Genomic DNA, 20137 nt, shown 5'->3' on the forward strand with positions numbered 1-20137 from the left:
GCACTGTAGTTCACCTTGAGGTGGACAGATGGCTGGCCCACCAACCCGCCCCAGGACCCCCTGGGACAGCAGCAGTGCACCTGTGGGGTGCTCATGTGTGTGGAGAGCACGTGCTGAGGGGGTGTGTCACCTGCCCATGTCTCATAGCATGCGCAGGTTTCATTGTGGTGGACACACATGGGGACAGTCCCAGAAGGGAGGGGCTAGCTAGCTGGTGTTCCTGGCAGTCATTTTGCAAATTTTATGTAATTTTTTTTTAACCCAGGGGTACCACATCCCCAGCCCTTTTTTATAATTTATTTAGAGACTGGGTCTCACTGAGTTGCCAAGCACCTTGCTAATATGCTGAGGCTGGCTTTGAACTCTCAATCCTCCGGCCTCAGCCTCCCAAATTGCTAGGATCACAGGTGAGTGCCCCCGCACCCAGCTTATGTAGTTTTTTGAAGGAGGAGGATCGGTTAACTCTTAGGTCTTGTTCTGGTGTGGAGATATTTTACAAAGAAGCTTTCAAGTTGCCATTTCAGGTCATGGTCTTGAGTGGGCAGGAGGGTCTCTGCACGGACTGGATTTTCCGTCCTCAGCCTTACTCCAGGGGCTTTTTTGCCTGTGAAGTGCCCTGGCATTGCCTGAGGATATAAGAGAAAGCACGTGCCTCCCCACAAGGCTCTGATCTCGTGGGCCACAGGCTGAGCTGACAGTTAATGCTTGGGGCGGGGGCTGCCTGACGTCCTGAGCTCCTCAGTGCTCAGAGGTGCTTCTGATCACAGTGGGAGGCGATTCACAGGCGGGAAGAGCAGAGCATGAGAGGTGACACTGTGGTGTCGCTTTCCCCTGGACTTGTGTCACGTGGAGCCAAACCAAGCAGTCTTGTCATTTCCAGGCTCAGAGCTCTATGATGCTGGGCAGGTGCCCTGCTGCTGAGCTGCCCCCCCCCACACACACACACCTTTATTCTACAGTATCTTGGGGTGGGGTTTTGCTGAGTTGCCCAGGTTGGTCTTGGGCTTGTGGTCATCCTGCCTCTTCTCCCGAGCAGCAGGGATCACAGGCGTGGCCTCAGGAATGGTGATGTAGGTCACTGCAGTGTTGGTGACATTGGAACACCGGAGGCCCTTCTGCGTTTTCTGGACGTGCTAACTGAGCGTTCTGCCCTTTCTCAGGAGCTGATGCGGAGTTTCAACAGAGACAGGCGGGTTTTCTGTGCCCTGCTCTCCACCCACAGCCGTGCCACAGGCATAAGCCTTGTGGAGGCGGACACCGTGGTCTTCTATGACAACGACCTCAACCCAGTGATGGATGCCAAGGCCCAGGAGTGGTGTGACCGGATCGGGAGGTGCAAGGACATCCACATATACAGGTGAGAGCCCTGGGCAGCAGTGTCGAGTGCACGCAGTGAGGTGTGGCGGTGTGGGTGCCGCTGCCGCACCTCCCTGGAGCGCCCGCAGCTCAGTGGGGAGTCACAGTTTGGATTTCTTCACCTGTTGGGAAATACAGACCATCCGTTGAGAGAATTTAGATTTGTTGTTAACTTGAAGCATAGAAAGTGTAACTGGCCAAATGTAGCTAATTGGAGAAAAATAGAAAAAAGGCCTTTTGCATGTTTTTGAATCCCTGAAGGATGATGGTATGACGCCCATTCATGGGGTGTTCTCACACGCTTTGCTGCCCCGAGGGTCAGGGTGCGACTGGCCACTGTTGCCCATCTCGGAACCTGGCACCATGTGGACCCTGAGGGTGAGTCCAGGGGGCAGTTCTGTAGCCTTGGCCGCAAAACCTGGGCAGGAAAAAAAAAAGGAGTATTGACAGAAACAAAATAAAAGTTATCATAGCAAGAAGATGCCGTGGACAGAAGCAGGTGGACAAGGAGGGCTGTTTGCAGCTCTCCTGCCATCGAGAGGGAAGGCACAGGATGCTCTTACTGTTAAAGGAAGGCGGAGACCTCAGTGTGCAGAGGCAGTTCAACCAGTGGAGCAGCTTGGGACAGCAGCTCCGTGGCAGGTAGGAGGAGGAGGTCTCCTGTGGGTAAAGACAGGCAGCCAAAGGACCTCCCCTGCCATGTGAGGCTGCTTGCTATGGCTTTGCCCACATGTGGCACAGAGCAGGAGCCGTGGGGGCTGTTGCCAGGGACAGCCACACTGTGGTGGAGCAGCCAGTGGACAACAGATCATTGGGGGTTCTGTGGTATGCTCTCCAGTGTGGGTCAGGACACGGTGGGCAGATGGTGCCAGGTCCTGAGACTGGAGGAGGCTCCCTGGGTGGGCCTGGGAGATGCCTGCTTAGCCAGGTGTGCTGGTGCTGCCCAGGGCCTGCCTTGCTTAAAGCCTGTGGGCTAAGGTGGAGGCAGGGTCACACTGGGCCCAGGTGAGTTTTCCCTTCGTGCTTTTGTAGGGTCTGGTGAGCAGACGCCAGCATGATGAGCACATTCCATGTCTTCTTCCCAGGACCACTGTCCTTCACTCACTTCTTCTCCCTTCTGTGGCCTGGGCACTGAGTTTCTCCAGGAACTTCTGATTATCACTTTCTGTGCCCTTCTGAGTGGTTTCCGTTTAGGTTCCTGAGTTTGGAATTTCAGGGAAAATTCTACTTGTTCCCTTTTGAAAACCTTTAGTTTTTTAATCTGCGCTTTCTTGGGTTTAGCCTTTAAGATTTTTAAAGCAGGGGGCTGGGGATGTGGCTCAAGTGGTAGCGCGCTCGCCTGGCATGCGTGCGGCCCGGGTTCGATCCTCAGCACCACATACCAACAAAGATGTTGTGTCTACCACAAAAAACCTAAATAAATAAATATTTAAAAAAAAAAAAAGATTTTTAAAGCAGAAGGGCATTGTGGGAAGGTGACAGACTGATGGCTGTGCCTAGACCACTTTCGGGGCCCTTGTTCCATTGCCTGTCACATGAGGGCAGCATCTGCCATGGGCCTGCCTGCTCACTGTCCTGCTGGGGTGAAGAGTTGTGTCCCATGAGCACCTCAGCAGGTGTAGTGGAATGACCCTGGGTCAAGACTGGCCCCCTCGCCCCCAGCACAGGAGCTGAGGCGGAGGGCCGTTGGGGCGGTCGGCTGGGGCAGCTCTGGCCCCCTGCACCTTCCTGGCCTGGCCTGGCCACGTCCCCAGGTCTCAGGCTGCCTTTTGTACATCCTTTTGTGCCAGGCTTGTGAGTGGCAACTCGATTGAGGAGAAACTGTTGAAAAACGGAACAAAGGATCTGATCCGCGAAGTGGCAGCGCAGGGCAACGACTACTCCATGGCCTTCCTGACCCAGGTGTGCCCCGTGTGCGGGTGGGGGGGTGGCGGCTGTCTGGTGGTTTCTTTGTGCGTTCCTGCCGAGTGACCTCTCCTCTGTGTACAGCGGACCATCCAGGAGCTATTTGAGGTTCACTCCCCACTGGATGACACCGGGTTCCCAGTGAAAGCCGAGGAGTTTGTGGTGCTCTCTCAGGAGCCTACTGTCAGCGAAACCATCGCGCCCAAGATCGCCAGGCCATTCATAGAGGTGAGGACAGCAGGGTCTCCCTGCAGGCTGAGGGCATCTGCGGGGCTTGGCGGCTGGCACACTCCCTCAAGGGTGTCTGAGCGCTCAGCCCTGGCTCCTGGCCATGTGCCCTGGCCTCCTTCCCTTCCATCTGCCATCCAGGGGCTGAAGGAGTACAGAGGGAGTGGGAGGAGGAGCCTGGGGCACATCAGCAGTCTCCTGTGTCCCCTGCAGCTCCTCTGACTGGAGCAGCCTCCAACCATGTGGCCACCAAGCTGCAGGGTCGAGCTCGCAGCTGGTGCTGAAGGCATGGGGAAAAGGGCCCACCACACACCTCATTCATCCCCCCACGTAGATTAAGTGTCACACACCTCCATCATCCCTTGGTCACTCTTCAAGTGTAAGGACAGGGGGCTCTTAGCTGGTGCCCTCTGGGTGGTCAGCTGTGTGGACACATCCCATGCTGGCTTCAGGGACCCCCTGTGTCCGCTGATTCTGACTGTGCACAGGTCCCTGCCCCCCTCCTCCCTGAGCTCCTGCTTCCTCCCACCCATCCAGGGAGGGGCTTCTTCCCTCCAGACCCTCTTTCTGGGCCTGCCTTCCAGTGCCCCTGCCAGTGAAGCACCAAGTGCCACTCATCCACCATCAGCTGCAGGGTGGCCACTGGCTTCCCAACTTGCTTATCTCTTAGAAAGCTGTGAGTAGTGGATGGTGGGTGACAGACCCTGCCCGTGCAGCCCCGCACCACTCTGCCCTTCCCTGTAGGCCGTGCTGGCCACACAGAGCCATACTGCCTCTCAGCACAAGCCCTTGGGCATTGAAAGCTGGCAACCTGGAGTACTAACTCCAGAGGTGAGGGCAGCAGGGTCTCCCTGCAGGCTGCCAAACTTCCCACTGGACCCTCCTTCCCCACTCTGGGACAGCAAGTTCTCATGTTCCCTTCCAGAAGCTTGCTTTATATGATTTCCGTCACCCAGAAATGTCTTAGAGATGGTTCTGTATTTATGTTTAAAAACAGGTGATGTTAGCAGGAGAGTGATAGTAGGGAGACAGCCTTTCCCAGTGGTGACTGTGCAGCTGTTCAGGTTCCCGTTGCCTAGGCCAGGATGCATGTCTGAGGTCCCACCTGCCATGGCCTGTGCCTCACAGCCTGTCTGGCTCTGGTCAGAGCAGCACAGCTTGTCCACATATAGCATTTCCACTGTGCTAAGGGTCTCGCCGTGTGTCAGCACTGTGGCAGGAAGTGGGGCAGCGGTGGGCAGGGTGAGAGTCCCACTTAACGAGGCTCACCTTCAGGTGAGGAGTGCAGACAGGACAGCAGGCCAGCTCACAAGCGTTGCACCCCAAAAGCCAGGGTGGGGCAGGGGTGAGGCCTGTCGGGAAGGGCCCCCAAGGGTGCAGTATTGCCAGGACCTGGCCCAAGGTTGTGTGGAGCAATTGTTCTGGCTCCTGTGTTGAGGCTGGGTCACAGCAGGCCGGGGAGCCTGCGGGACAGAGTGGGCAGTGGTGGGTTGGGACTTGTTGTGGGGCGTGAGAGGAGGGCGGCTGCTCCAGCAGGGACCAGCGCTGCTGCTGGAGACTGATAGAGTAACCTTCTGCTGTTGTGGGCATATACACCTCGAATTTGCCTCTGGTGACCAGGGCGCGGCTGCAGGGCCACGCTCATGGGGGAAGAGGGGGTTGTGCCTGAAGGGAGCTTCAAGGAAGATTTCTGTTGAGGTCTGAAAACGTGCAGAGCGTGTGCCTCACAAAGCTCCAGCTGGATGCGTTTGACTAAGTGACACACATGGCTGTCACCCTTAGTCACTACCCAGAGGCGACCCTCAGAGGGAGGGCTGGTCACAGCTAGTTTGAGTTTGGTGTAAGTGGACCCTGACTGGGCCCCTGCTCTGCATGGTGCGAGTCCGCCTGCTGTCTTTCTGGGGAGCCTTCTGCTGGGTGAGCACTTAGCTCGTCGCTCAGACCTGCTGTCCTAGCGTGGTGGGCTCTGTTTTGAAGCTGTTGCCGTTGTCTTGTGCACGAACGCATGTGAATGTGAAAACAGATTCCTATGAGGCACGAGCCCCGGGGTGGGGTCCTGCAGGTGGGCCAGCAGGTGTGCACGATGAGTGCTGGAGCAGCCTGTGGTGTGCAGAGGGCATATGGTACCCATTCCCCTGCCTGCAGCATCTTGCACCCTTCCAGGGCTGGGTGCTTGCCTGGGGGACTTGTGATAGTCTTTGGCAGCGGCTTTAATCTGCGACTTGCTGTTGAATAATACATTTGAACACCCCCTTGTGTTCATGGCAGTTTGGATGTTTCCCCAGCCCCTGTGGCGCTGGGGTCTGACCCAGGGGTTTGCCTACGCTAGGCGGATGCTCTTCCACTGGCCCACGCTTAATCCCCTGATGCTTTCAAAATAAAGTGCTTGGTCAGGTTTCTCTATTTGTTTTAAATTGGGTTGTCTCCCCCGTCTCTCCCATTTTCCTTTTTACTGGAACCCAAGGGTGCTCCACACATAGCCGTGGGATCCTGCAGCATCATTTATTTGACCCATGTCACTCCCAGTAACCCCCCCCCCAAGGTTCCTCGAATCCACTTTCTGTGTCCCCGGGAGCCTGGTCCTTCCACTGGCTACTCCCAGGGACTGGCATGCTGCCACACAGATGCCTCTGTTGGAAGAGCGTCTCGGTGGGCTAAGGCAGACTCTCTTCAGGCCCTCAAGAGCATTGAGGATCTGGAGGAGGACACACAGAAGGCCGCAGAGGAAGCAGTGCCCGGAGCAAGCGCTGGCCTGTCGACCTCAGAGGTGGGCAGCTCCAGGTGTGAGGAGGAGCCTTCGCAGCTGGAGGAGCTGGCAGACCTCATGGAGCAGGTGTGGGCATGGTGGAGTTGCTCCTTAAGCTGAATGTCTTAGGATTCTGATGCTTTCTTAAAATACTTAGAGCACTTTTTTCCAGTCTGTTTTTTTGTGGTGCTGGGGATTGAACCCAGGGCCTTGTGCATTGCAATGCAAGTGCTCTACCAATTGAGCTGTATCCCCAGCCCTAGAGCATATTGGTGAGCACATTTTATAAAGAACCTTATTAACTTTTACTAACTTGCTCCTAACCCTATTTTAAAAATATGTGTTTTTGAAATAGCTCACACCAATTGAAAAGTATGCTTTGAATTACCTGGAATTATTCCATACGACTGTTGACCAAGAGAGAGAGAGAAATAGTGAGGTAAGAGTCAACTTGTGACCATTTCACATGTGAGGAGTTTCAGAGTTTTTTGAGTGTTAACTTTGATTGGAAGTAAATGTGATTTCATTAAATTAAAAGGACAGAGCCTCAACCCAGCAGTGCTGAGCAGCCTGAGCCCTCCCCTCTCCCTGAATGGTCCTGTCTGATTGGATGCAGCTTGGCCTGCCAGGCTCTGAGCGCCCGGCTGACGGCAGCACTTCCAGCTCTGGTTCTGATGTCCTTCCCCATCCTCCCAGCAGGACTCAGTCCTGACATCGGTAAGGGACTGGGAGGCCCACAATGCCCAGATCCTGCAGGAGAGGGAGGCCCAGCTGCAGCGGGAGCAGGAGGAGGCAGAGCTGCTTACCTACACTCGGGAGGACGCCTACAGCATGGTATGGCCCCACCTGCACCTGGGCTCCCTGTTCCCGCCGGCCTGTTGCAGGCTGTGTACCTCAGCTACACCTGGGACCACCTTCCTCACCTCTTGTACTTGAGGGGGTGCACAATTAGATGCTGGCTTTCCCTACAGCGAATTGCCAGCCGTGGGTGAGACACTTGAAGTCTCAGTTGCACTACTCAGACTTACTCCAGAGACAGGAGTGAGAGTGGATGGGTGGTGCTGCATAGCACGGGGCTAAGACTTGGCTGGGTCTTTTAACTTGTTCACTTTGTGCAGGAATATGTCTACGAAGATGCCGATGGACAGACAGAGGTCATGCCTGTAAGTAACCGCCCTCAGCTTGTGCCCAAGCGGCCAACCCTCCACAGCTCCGTGGCTCACAGGAGTCTCTCTGTGCAGCTCTGGACCCCACCCACCCCACCCCAGGATGACAACGACGTGTACATCGACTCTGTCATGTGCCTCATGTATGAGGCCACACCCATCCCAGAGGCCAAGCTGCCCCCCGTGTATGTGAGGAAGGAGCGCAAGCGGCACAAGACAGACCCCTCGGGTGTGTGCCCCACGGCTGTGTCCCAGGTTGCCACAGCCCGTCTCAAGTAGCTGTGGTTTCCTGCCTCTGCCAGGGGGTGGCGACCACAGGCTCATCGTGATCTCTTGTCCCATGTCCATGTGTCCCCATTCCCAGTGAGGCAGTTTGTCCTGTAGCAGTCCCTCCCGAGCCCCTCAGTCCTGGTGCCCCGTGGTGGCCCTCCTGCCCTGTCTCCCCTGCCGACCCCTTGTCTCTGGCGTCCCTTCCCTGAAGCCAGCCTCTGGTTAGCTGCAGGCAGGAAGAAGAAGCAGCGGCATGGGGAGGCGGTCGTCCCACCCCGATCCCTGTTCGACCGGGCAACGCCAGGCATGCTGAAGATGCGGCGTGAAGGCAAGGAGCAGAAAAAGAACCTGCTGCTCAAGCAGCAGGCACCCTTCGCCAAGCCCCTGCCCACCTGCGTCAAGTCCTCAGGGGAGCCTGCCCAGGACAGCCCCGAGTGGCTCATTGGCGAGGACTGGGCCCTGCTGCAGGTGTGTGGCATGTGCAGGCCTGGGGTGGGGCCTGGTGGGGCCTGGAATGGGGCCTGGCGGACAGCACTGGCAATCTGCCCCTGCCCTCCAGGCTGTGAAGCAGTTACTTGAGCTTCCCCTGAACCTCACGATCGTGTCACCTGCCCACACGCCCAACTGGGATCTTGTCAGCGATGTCGTTAACTCCTGCAGCCGTATCTACCGCTCTTCCAAGCAGTGCCGCAGCCGCTACGAGAACGTCATCATTCCCAGAGAGGAGGGCAAGGTGAGCTGGCCGCAAGGCCCTTGGGAGGGCATGTCTGTGTGCAGCTGGCTGCCCCTGGGCTCTGATGGGAGCTTCAAGGAGCGGTCCATGTGCCCAGCTCACGGGCAGCCTGGAGGGGTCCATGCCAGCTGGTCGGTGAGGGTCGTGGCTGTGCTGGCTGCAGCCTTGATGTGTTATCTCACCTGCATCTGTCCTGCTGCTATTTGGAAAACTGCCATCCAGGCGCTTGGCTATAGCTTTGATGACGGCTCCTGCAGGGCATCTCCTGCTTCCTCTGCCTGGTGGGTGCCGGCCCAGGGCTTGGCTTGCAGCCTGCTGCCTGGGAGCGAGTGTGAGGTGGGCCTCCAGCTCGGCTCACAGCTCCTCATTACTTGCCTGCCCCAGGCAGAGGGCACATGGCTCGCCAGGCCAGCATTTACAGATGCCCTGTCCCTTCCAGGAACAGGGCAGAGATTGCCTGGGCTCCCATCAGCACAGCAGCCTTGGCTGGCAAGGAAGGGCAGGGCAGAGGCAGGCATCCAGTCCTGGCCTTCAGGGTGTTCGTGTGGTCAATTTTGTGAGAACCAGGACCTCTGCAGGGGAGCCATCACTGTGCCCAGGACAAGGACACCCCTGGGCTTGCTTGATAGCCACTGCTTCAGACACTCCACGTTCTTCCTGAGAATGCTGGTCAGAGTGCGAAAGTCCTTCCTCACTGCCCCGTGCTGACAGCCACTGTCTCACCATGGGACTGGGAAGCTGGAACGTCTCCTCCTATTACCTGGTTTGTGAGGCGAAGGCTCAGAGCCAGGCTCACAGTGGTGGGGTGAAGGTGCTGCTTCTGTAAGGTACAGGGCAGACCCAGCGGGGCACCTGCCTAGCAGTAGCCAGTGGTTTTCTCTGGAGCCCTGATTCCTGTGCCACGGGGTTGGCTTCTGCTGGGAGGGGGCCGCTGCGCTCACTCAACCCCCACCAGTGCTCACCACCTGTGCAGTGCTGTGACACTGCAGGCCGTAGTCAGGGCCAGCAGGTCCCTCGCTGGACAGTCCTGTGTCTGCCCCACTCTCCTTGCCCTGGGTGTGGAGCATATGGCATGCCCACCCGCACGTCCGCCTGCTTGCCCTGGCTGGCTCTTGGTTCTATGGGAGAGGGTCCCGTGTGGCGGTCAGGAAGAGGGCCAGTGTTTTCTAGGTCGGGCTTTCTCAGCATGCCCTCTGAACTTAGGGGTTTCTCCAGCAACAGCTGCCCACATGTGTGCACCTATCTGCCGTGCCTGTGCCTGGACCATCACCATGTCAGCATGCGGGCCTCTGGTCGTGGGGTTGTGGGGCTGCCCTCGTGCAGAGGTGCCGAGCAGAAGGGCCCTGCCAGGAAGGGGCACTGAGCTTCCTGGGCTCCTCCTGAATGGCCATGGTCCTGAGCAGGCGGTGCTCTCTGTGCCTCCAGAGCACATGTGCGACGGCCGAGAGGCTTTGCTGAGCTGCAGGGCTCGTGAGAGAAGGGTGACTGGCACGCGTGGTGCCGATCCCCTGGACAAGCGCTTGTGGGCATCCTGGATGGTTCTGCCCTCACATCTATCATGGGTAGAGGAAGGCCATGCTGGTGGTCATCACTGCTGTCAGTGCCCCCTGAGCGCCTGTGGGGGGTGGTCTGCCCAGGAAAGGCACATCCTGCTATGCCCTCACCCACTGTGAGGCCCCAAGCACCTCTGCGCAGCCATGAGCAGTGAACGTCACTTCATGGTGCTGCTCTAATGGTGCCGTTGCCACTCAGAGCTAGGGCAGGGAAGCGAAGGCGGGTTCAGGGACGCTCTGGCCAGCAGACCAGCCGCATGTGCCCTCCTCTGTTTTGTTCCAGAGTAAGAACAACCGTCCCCTGCGCACGAGCCAGATCTACGCCCAGGACGAGAACGCCACGCACACCCAGCTCTTCAGCAGCCACTTTGACCTGATGAAGACCACAGCTGGCAAGAGGAGCCCACCAATCAAGCCTCTGTGGGTCCCCCACTGGGCAGGCTGCACCCCGTCCCCCGTGTTCTCAGTGCTGTTTTTCTCTGTGCAGTGATCGTGTCTCATTCTCTGAACTGCAGGCTCGGCATGAATCCCTTTCAGAAAAACCCCAAGCACGCCTCGGTATTGTCAGAAAGGTATTTCTGTGTTTGTGACACGTTTCTTACTGTGTGGAGCCAGGTCCTGATTCAGCATCCACTTGCTAAAGCCTGGGACCTGTGGACTCCTGCTGTTGGCTGGATGTGCTGGGATGCTTCTGCAAGCGGGGGCACGTGGAGAGCCATGTCCTTTGAGTGGGGGGCCGTGATTCCCGCTCACCCTGGCAGGGTACCTGCTGGGACGGGGTGTGTATGAGGCTGTGGGTGGCCACAGGGCTTTCTTCCTCCTGCGGCCTCGCCAGCCGTCAGGTTGCTGTGCTTAAAAACACATCAGGTTGAGGAAAAAACGCTTACCAACAGGTGGGTGATGAGGCTGTGAGTGGGCGAGCCATGGGGCTGGGCACTGGGCAGTGGTGTCAGAGGAAGGTCTGCCCCATGCAGACCAGGGGCACTGTGCCTGGCTTGCTTCCTCCTGGGCTCGCAGTGTCTGTTGCACACTGCTACAGGGAGTGTTCCCTGTCAGAGCGCCTTGGCTCTGGCGCAGCCCGCCTCTAGGGAGGGACCGCACTCCTGGGAATCTTCGTCCTGCCCTGGTCAGATCATCTCCAGATGTGCCCTGGGTATGTCTGATGTGCTGACTGCAAGCCCTGCAGATACAGGACTCCTAGTTCAGGGCAGAGAGCCTCAGTTCTCTGGGGGTTGTTCAGAGACTCTGGGAGTGCTGTTGGCTGGGTGTGGAGAGAGGGCTAAGTGCCAATGTCCCAGCCACCAGACCTGCTGCAGGGGCAGGGACTGCAGGAGGATTGAGGTAGCCTCATGCAGCCAATGTGGGGGCTGAAGTGGCCACTGCTGTGGCTGTGTCCATGGGCTAAAGGGCAGCAGGCACTGGTGCCTATCGAGGGGCGTGTCCAGGAGTCAGGGACTGGACTCTGGCTGGTCTAGATGTGTCTACAGAGGTAGTGGGCTCGGCGTCCACAGGCATGCCAGGGACTGCAGACAGCACCGAGCCCACAGGTGCTTGTTCTCAGCTAAGTGGAGGAACTTGCCTCTGCGCCTCGTGGAAGCATGGGTCCCTTCGCAACCTGGGTGGCCTCACCCTGCGTAAAGTGGCCCTCGTAAAGTAAGGTGCAGGTGGTTGGAACACAAGCTCTGCAGCTCTGTGCCACAGAGACGCTCAGTCTGGTGCCCAGGATGGTTAGCGGCACCCAGCGTGGATCTGCTGGACAAAGGACGGGGCGGGAGGGAAGTGACGGTGCGTCTCGTCACACTACTCTGAAGAGTGATGCTTAGGAACTTAGAAGTTATTTGCTTCTGGGATTTTCCACGTAACATCTTTAGACTTTGTTGACCGTGGGAAGCTGCAGCCGTGGACGCACACGGCTGTGTTCCAAGCTTTCGCTCTTGTGTTTCAGTGGGATCACCTACGACAAGCCCCTGCCTCCCATCCAGGTCGCATCCCTCCGTGCAGAGCGGATCGCAAAGGAGAAGAAGGTGAGGTGCTGGCTCCTTGCACTTGCGTGGGAATGTTCTGGGGCTGGGGGTCACAGGTAGGGGTCCCGTGCCACCCCTTCAGAGTTCCTCTTACCACCGACCTTTTTAGGCCTTGGCTGATCAGCAGAAGACCCAGCAGCCGGCTGTGTCACAGCCGCCACCCCAGCCGCAGCCCCCGCCACCCCCACAGCAGCCGCCGCCACCTCCACCCCAGCCACAGGCATCTGGCAGCCAGCCACCCGCAGGGCCTCCCACTGTCCAGCCCCAGCCCCAGCCCCAAGCACCGCCGCAGCCTGTGCAGGCCCCACCAAAGGGGCAGCCCGCCATCACCACTGTGGGCAGCGCAGCCGTGCTGGTGAGTCCTCGTGCCCTCCAGGGAGTAGGGGTGCGCCTCCTGCCGCTGTCCCCCGCCAGCCCACCGTGGCTCAATGTGCTCACCTGAGTGGGGGTTGGAGAGTACCCCACAGGACCGCTGTCCCCAGCATGTGCATGCAGTCTCCCCCACACGCCTGTTGGAGGCAGAGTGTGTGGGGTGGTGTGTGAGAGCAGAAGGCCGAGCGCAACCCTCATGAGGCTGCTTGCACCTGTGTTGTGTGTGGCAGCGCAGCCCAGACACTGGAGTCGTGCACAGGCCACTGGCGGAGAGCAGGTCTTCTGGCTGGACCGGGGTGCACTCTAGGCCTCAGCCAGGAACAGAAACGGTTTTCTGATTGTTGTTTTAGAACAGTATTCTCCATTAAGTTAGCTTTGTTTTTGCCTTCAGCCTCAGTGGGATTTCTGTAGCAGCTGGGCAGGTTAGAATGATGCATTGATCAGGCACCTGCTGGGTGCAAGGACCCTGGGGGAGGGGCAGACCTGCTGTGTCCCCACTTGCCAGAACGTTCTGGTGGAGCTGGGAGGACAGCAGGTGCAGTTGCTTTATTTTTGGCACTGGGGATTGAACCCAGGGGTGCTTTACACAGAGCTACATCCCCAGCCCTTTGTATTTTTTATTTAGCAACAGAGTCTTGCTAAGTTGTTGGGGGCCTAAGTTGTTCCTGAGGCTGATCTTGAACTTGCGGTCCTCCTGCTACAGTCTCCTTGACTGCTGGAATTGCAGGCGTGCACCACCAAACCTTGCTAGATCACTTTAAATGTGGAAGGAGGCGAGCACAGCCAGGCAGTGACTGCTGGGTCGTAGGAGCCTTTCCCAAGTTGCCTTTGAGCTGAGGCCTGAGCTGCAGCTGCTCCTTTGCAAGGATGGAGCAGCAAGGCCATGTCTATGGGAGGCTGGGCGCATGGGTGGGGTGTGGGTGACTGTGTGACGTGGGTGTGCCAGGGAGCGGGACACACACTTGGATGTGCTTTCTGTTTCAAACAGGCAGGAACCATTAAGACGTCAGTGACCGGGACGAGCATACCAGCAGGTGAGGCTCACCGGGAAGGGTGAGGTGGGAGAGGATCCCTTCAGTCCCTGCTCACTGTGTCCTCCTCCCAGGCACAGTGAGTGGCAATGTGATTGTGAACACCATCGCTGGCGTCCCTGCCGCCACCTTCCAGTCCATCAACAAGCGCCTGGCTTCGCCTGTGGCTCCAGGGTCCTTGACCGTGAGTCATCCTATGCCTGGGGATGCTCCATGGGGTGGTTGTGCAGGGAGATGATTTGCTTTTTTAAGACTCCATCAGTGAGAAATGTGCTGGTCTAGCTGAGTTCTGTGTGGTAGGGCGCTGGTCAGGCGGCAGGTCAGTACACTCAGCGGCTGGGGGCGGTTTCTCTCGTGTACTTGGAGGGAATGAAGACGGGAGTTTGGTGTGTGTGAGACGCTTTCCCGGCAGAACAAAGAGGTGTGCAGGACATGAGGATGCAGCTTCCGTTCGTTGACACAGGTGCCCGTGTGTGGGTGCCACGTATCTGTGGGGACACGGGGGTGAGGCACATCCAGGGTGTGCAGAGGCCATAGGGCCCAGCTGAGGGTGTGCAGGGAGCAGGGCCCCACCTGGCAGAGATGAAGTATGCTGGCAGGACTTGGAGCTAAGGGCACCTGAGCTCACAGCCAGAAGACAGTATCTGCCCCCCGCCCGTCTTTCATGGTTCACCATAAAAAATAGAAGTAGAATAGCCTAGGCCTGTGGTCCCAGCAACTCAGGAGGTTGAGGCAGGAGGATCCAGTTTCCAGGCCAGCCTCAGCAACCTAGTGAGACCCTGTCTCAAACTGTAAAGGACTGGGGATGCAACTCAGTGTAGAGCACGACTGGGTTCAGTCCCAGTGCCACACAACAGAACTGAGATCAAGGGACTTAAATTTGTATTCTGACTTCCCGTCCAGTCACAGACCCAAAGGCAGCACACACCTGAATGAAGTCACGGTGCTCTGGAGGCAGAATGAGGTCCCTTGGGCTCAGGGTCTTCCTGTGACAGAGCTGTAGTATCTGGGTGGTATGGAGCTGGCCACAGGACAGGCCCCTGTGAGCGGGTTAGGGTAGAGGCCAGGACAGATGCACATGCTGGTGTGCAGCACTCTGGTCCCTTGGGAAGTGCCAGAGCATCCAGTGGGGAAGGGGCATCTTCACCCAGCAGTGCCCAATTAGCTGGAGAGCCACACAAAGGACAGGGAGACTTGGCCCACTATTCTGTGTACAGAAAGTCCCTTGAAGTGGACTACCAGCCTGATCACACTCCACAGAACTGAAGACTTGAAACCAAAACACGAGAGAATGTCTCTGCTACCTTGCTTCAGACAGACCTTCCTTAGAGTACCCAAAGCTTGGGAGCCAAAGATTGATAACAGGTCTCATCAAAACCAAGACTTGCTTCTTGAAAAGTCGTTAAGAGAAAGAAAAGCCAAGCACAGATGGCAAGGGCAGGATGCAGACTGAGGATTCCTCACCGTGGTGAGAGCTTGGCGGGCGCCGGGAGCAGGGGCCACACCTGTGATCCCAGGCTCAGTGGGCTGAGCAGGAGGACCGCAGGCTCAAGGCCAGCCTCAGCAACTTAGGGAGGCCCTGAGTGCCTCGAAATCAGAAGGGGGTGGGGTCCGACTTAGTGATAAGTGCCCCTGGCTTCCTGGCCAGACCACAAACAAAACAAAATAAAACATGGCAGAAGATGGAGTGGTCAGTCCACCAGGAAGACATGGGCAGCCAGGCAGTCTTAAGAAGAGACTAGGTGTTGCTTGTCCCCAGGGAAGGGACAGAGGACCACAGCTACACCCCGTGCGCCCGCTTCAGCGGAAGATGGGATCGGTTACTGCTCAGGAGACATGGAAGTGCTCCATGAGGGACCTGAGCGCAGGTGGTTAAGGGGTGTCATGGCTGCAGCCATTGCTGCCCTCTTCCTCCCACAGTTCGGGCACCACCCCCGGACAGTTCTTGCCCTGGGATTTCCCTTGGGGAGTGAGAGCAGAGGCAGAGGCTTTCATGAGAGGGACACACAGCGGGCCAGTCGTCAGTGCTGAGCTGAGAGAGGGTTGACCTCGCAGCCTGGTGACTTGCAGGGGCCGTGTGGGCATCTGCTGGGCTGTGTCGCGGCTGAGTGCCAGGAGCCAGGTATGGCAACGAGGGTCCTGCCATGCACACCCCGCTGCAGAGGCCGCGGCACTATGCAGAGGAGAAGTGGGAAACGGGCTCCTAGTGTGCAGCCAGGGCAACTTTGTTTTTCTTTGCTTTGCCATAAACCAATTTAGACTCCGCCATTTCCATAAATAGCAGAAGCTGTTAGGCCTTGGTGCTGGGGCCATTCCTGTGACTAGTTCCACTGTTTGCAGTGATTCTGGGTAGGAAGCCAGAACCATCACGTGTAGAGTTTTATTTTGAAAATATCTACATGTGATATTTCTTAATGTAAATTTTTTTCTTATGTATGACAGCAGAATGCATTACATCTTTTATTACATAGAGCAGTTTTTCATATCTCTGATTGTGTACATAGTATATTCATGTCTTCATACATGTGCTTTGGATAGTAATAATCATCACATTCCACCATCATTAATTACCCCATGCCCCCTCCCTTCCTACATGTGATATTTTAAAATATTGCATAAAATAGTTTGTTCCCTACATATTTATTTTGAGCAGCTCTTAATATTGGACGAGATACTAATCGAGTTATCTCTAACCTGAAAATCCAGAATCTATAATGTTCCAAAGTCCAGAACTTGGAGCCACACTGGGAAATTCCCACTGAAACTCTTTTTTCATGTACAAGATTATTAACAGTTTTTTTCTAAAATCACTTTCAAGCCATGTGCATCAGGCATACATGGGACCTAAGTGATCTTGTGTGTAGGGTTGGGTTCCCTCCCCGAGGTCCCCGTTGTGTGTGGGTGCTCTAGCTCCCAGAACGCTCTGGCCACATATTCCAGATCAAGGTCTTCGCCCTCGTCCCCAGTGCCTTGGACACCCAGGTGCAGGCATACTTGGCATGCTGGAGTGTGAGAGGTGCAGAGACCTTGTGGTGGTCCCCAGATAACTGCACCTGGGGAGGCCGGGGCCTGCGGGACACGGCTGTGTTGAGGCACGTTTGCCTGCAGAGTGGCCGCCAGCGTGGGTGGGGACTGAAGCCTGCTTGTGACACCTGCCTGAGCTGGGAGCTGGAGGAGGCTGTTTACTCGAGCTGGGACCCAAGGGCAGGAGTGATCCAGGAGTGACGCCCGTGTTGAACAGAGGGTGGAGGTGGCACTGTGGCCACCAGCTCCTCTGGGTTCGCAGTTGAAGGTGGTCTTGCTCTACGAGGTGCAAACCTGCAGGCAGCTTGCAAACTGACTGGACTGGAGGGTGCTTGGCACTTGACAGGAGCAGGGCCTTCCCGGGCTCTCCACAGACAGCGTCAAGCACCGCAAGCAGCAGCGTTCCATAAAAAATAGGCTCGGAAGGAGACAAGGCCCAAACTGTGATGTGCTGGTGCGAATACATCATGAGGAAGCCACTGCTGTGTACAGTCATCATACTACAGTCAAATAAAAAGCTTAGAACCTGGGGAACAGGAAAGGAAGACAAGGCATCAGAGCGAGGGCCTATGGAGGTGGCAGTGACCCACACTGACCCGGGCCCCGGGCCTGGCAGGCGGAACCATGATGGTGGGGCTTTCTGTTTTAAAGAAACCAAAACTATAGTGTAAGTGAATGTGGAGGCTTGTAGAGATGAGAAGTGTGTTCCCAGAATCGGGGGCAGGAGCCTTTGTGAGTGCACCTCAGTCTCATGGTGGAGGTGGAGGAGAGAGCTAGTGGCCAAGGAGAGGCAGGGCGTGGTCCAGGCACTGCGGGCAGACACGGCAGGCGTTGGAGAGAAGCTGGGTGCCATGGAGGGCAGAGAGAGGGAAGAGAAGTGTTAGTGCCACTCATCCCTGGATATCGGGAGGATAAGACGGAGTCACACCACAGAGGCAGCAGAGGGCACCATGCTGCAAGGAGCTGTGGAGCTTATCCTTGAGATGGGCAAGCCCGTGCCCCAGAGGCCGCGACAGCCGAGGTGGCTGGGAGAGGGCAGCCTATGCTTGAAGGCGGCTCAGAGGTGGACTGGGAAGGGCAGTGGGGCTATAGCCTCTGCGCAGATCAGAGAGTGGCGGGCTGTGGGCCTCACAGGGCTCCTGCAGGGTTATCAGGAGCTTGGACGTTCCTGGGGCTGGGCAGTGTGCGCGCGAAGTGGGAGGGACACAGGGCCCTTTCCACCTGCAGCTTCGGCTGGCCATGAGCAGCACTGCTCTGTGGCTCGAGGCACCATGTCTGGATGCTCTTGGGACCACGCAGTACTTGTGTGTGCAGAGAGAACGCAGAAGGCCCCTCAGGCCTGGGTCTGGAGTCCAGAGCCTCTTTCCGGGTGCCGTGTGGAAAGTGGTGAGCTCTGCCTTTGCCTTTCTAGACGTCCGGAGGCTCTGCTCCCGCCCAGGTGGTTCACACACAGCAGCGAGCGGTTGGCTCCCCTGCCACTGCCACCACTGACCTGGTATCCATGGCAACGACCCAGGGCGTCCGAGCAGTCACCTCTGTGACAGCCTCAGCCGTGGTCACTACCAACCTGACCCCTGTGCAGACCCCGACACGGTCTCTGGTGACCCAGGTGTCCCAAGGTAAAGGGGCCTGGTGTTTCTACCCTTGCATACCACCCAGGGAGCAAGGGCGGAGGTCTGACTCCCGCCTCTGCACAGCCACAGGTGTCCAGCTGCCTGGGAAGACCATCACCCCTGCACACTTCCAGCTTCTCCGGCAGCAGCAGCAGCAGCAACAGCAGCAGCAACAGCAGCAGCAACAGCAGCAGCAACAGCAGCCGCCGCCCTCACAGGTGCAGGCTCCACAGGTGCAGGCCCAGGCCCAGATCAAAGCTGTGGGCAAGTTGGCACCGGTGAGCCCTTCCCAGAAAACACACATGCTCTTGCAGTGGGTACCTTGCAGGACCGGAGGCGGGCAGTGTGCCGTGGGTACCACTTCCTACTCAGGGCCACTTTGGCCCACTCCTGTGTGACTCAGGCAGGCTCCTCAGTGTTCGCTGAGTGCAAGGGCCAATCTTCCCCACTTCTGTCCTGCGGACCTCTCTCCACCCCTCTCCACCCCTCTCCACCCCTCTCACCCCCTCTCACCTCCTCACCCCTCTCCACCAGAGGGTGCCAGTGAGCCGAAGTTTCTGAGACCAGGTGGCTTCTGCAGTCTGCTTTTCCAGGGTGGCGGTGGGAACGCTGGTACTCCTGGTCCTTGGCAGTCTGTGTGCCTGTGCCATCATTTATGCAGTGTGCTCGCCCGTTTTAGAAGGAAGTGTTATGTCCCTGCCACCAATGGAAACTATGAGTGCACACTGGTGAAGGGAGCCAGAGACACAGGAGGCACAGTCAGTGGGGCTGTGACTGCTGTGAGGGTGATGGTCATGCCAGCTGAGGCCTTGTCCCAGGTGCTGGGAGAGCAGGAAGTGCAGTGCCTGGTGTTTCTGCTACAGCTCAGTGTGCTCCAGAGCCCTCGTGGCCACCAAGGTGCCTGTCGTGCTCCCTGGGGAGCTGTGCTGCCCATAAGGCAAAGTTTCAGTTGACATGCAGTGAGGTGTAGCGTTTGCCCCTCCGTCACCACACCTGCTTCTTGGGTCTGACCTTGCATGGCCTGGCTGCTGCGTTGCTGTCCCTGCAGCAGGTTCCCCTGGACAGGGCTGCATTAGAGAGTTTCCTTGCCCAGGGGTCCTTGGGCCCAGCAGAGGCGAGTTGTCCAGTGCCCCAGGCCCCAGGGTCTGGCCTCTGAGACACCTGTGTGCCAAGAACTCTTGTTCACCTGGTCTCGGGCAGGAGCCCCACCCATTCTCCTGCCCCTGTCGCTTCTCACCCTGCCCTACTGTAGCAACTGCAGAACCCCTTCTGTGTCTGGCGAGCCCACAGATGTCCGACATTCGGCACGTCTCCGTGAAGTGCTCCTTGAGACATTTGTTTCTCAAAATGTTTTTTGAACTCACGTTTCATATCGTATTTTGATATTTCTGCTTCTGTTAACAAATTACTGCTAGTTATTTAACTCATTTACTAGTCAGTACATTTGGGTGCTAAATATTTGACGTGTTTGAGAGATAAATTCTGCTGTGGATTCTCTAATCTGTCAAGTTTTCTTGGTGCAAGGCTGATTGTGAGCAGGAGACTGTGATGCAGGGACGGCTGCCCTCTGCACGTCTGCACACGAGCACCTTGGTGCTGGGCAGAGGCAGGGGGACCTGCGTCGGGACGTCATACAGCGTGCCTCGTTTGGGTTTCAGGAACACATCATCAAGATGCAGAAGCAGAAAGTGCAGCTGCCCCCACAGCCCCCACCACCACAGGCCCAGCCTGGGCCCCCCCAGCCGCCAGCGCAGGTGCAAGTGCCACCCCCGCAGCCCCCGCAGCAGCAGAGCCCCCAGCTCACCACGGTCACAGCCCCACGGCCCGGGGCTTTGCTCACAGGCACCACTGTGGCCAACCTTCAAGTGGCCCGGCTTGTAAGTTCCAGCTTATATGCTCCTTCTGAGAGCAGCGTCTCCGTGCTTCTGGGGGCTGTGGCCACCTGCTGGGGTGCTGGGTGTCGTGGCAGCCTTGCAGGGAGCCGGGGAGGGATCAGTCCCCTGAGTGTCGGCCTCCTGGGAGAGGGTGAGACCCTGCCCACGTGACACTTTTCGTCAGCAGTACTCCCCAGGACCGACTGTCCCCAGACTCTCTGGGACTGCGTGGTGGAGACTTT

General features: G+C 57.4%; 1 protein-coding gene across 13 annotated transcripts in view; it reads left to right on the top strand.

Moving 5' to 3' along the window:
• Positions 1-20137, top strand: part of EP400 (E1A binding protein p400) — a 99640-nt gene that overhangs the window by 70882 nt on the left and 8621 nt on the right. For 7 of the 13 annotated variants that reach the window (XM_081285527.1, XM_081285535.1, XM_081285533.1 and 4 more), the window contains 19 exons: positions 1161-1357; positions 3147-3258; positions 3346-3489; positions 6164-6322; positions 6591-6674; positions 6932-7069; positions 7354-7398; positions 7477-7630; positions 7898-8139; positions 8231-8404; positions 10241-10377; positions 10473-10529; positions 11903-11981; positions 12091-12336; positions 13342-13387; positions 13459-13568; positions 17820-18027; positions 18106-18299; positions 19680-19898. In XM_081285527.1, the coding sequence (XP_081141653.1) occupies positions 1161-1357; positions 3147-3258; positions 3346-3489; positions 6164-6322; positions 6591-6674; positions 6932-7069; positions 7354-7398; positions 7477-7630; positions 7898-8139; positions 8231-8404; positions 10241-10377; positions 10473-10529; positions 11903-11981; positions 12091-12336; positions 13342-13387; positions 13459-13568; positions 17820-18027; positions 18106-18299; positions 19680-19898 (2745 nt within the window). The remainder of the gene's footprint in view (positions 1-1160; positions 1358-3146; positions 3259-3345; positions 3490-6163; positions 6323-6590; positions 6675-6931; positions 7070-7353; positions 7399-7476; positions 7631-7897; positions 8140-8230; positions 8405-10240; positions 10378-10472; positions 10530-11902; positions 11982-12090; positions 12337-13341; positions 13388-13458; positions 13569-17819; positions 18028-18105; positions 18300-19679; positions 19899-20137) is intronic. The other 6 variants (XM_081285532.1, XM_081285528.1, XM_081285531.1 and 3 more) reach the window with 3 other exon arrangements.

This window comes from Spermophilus citellus (genome assembly GCF_964194105.1).
Source record: "Spermophilus citellus genome assembly, chromosome: 3".
NCBI classification, from domain to species: Eukaryota; Metazoa; Chordata; class Mammalia; order Rodentia; family Sciuridae; genus Spermophilus; species Spermophilus citellus.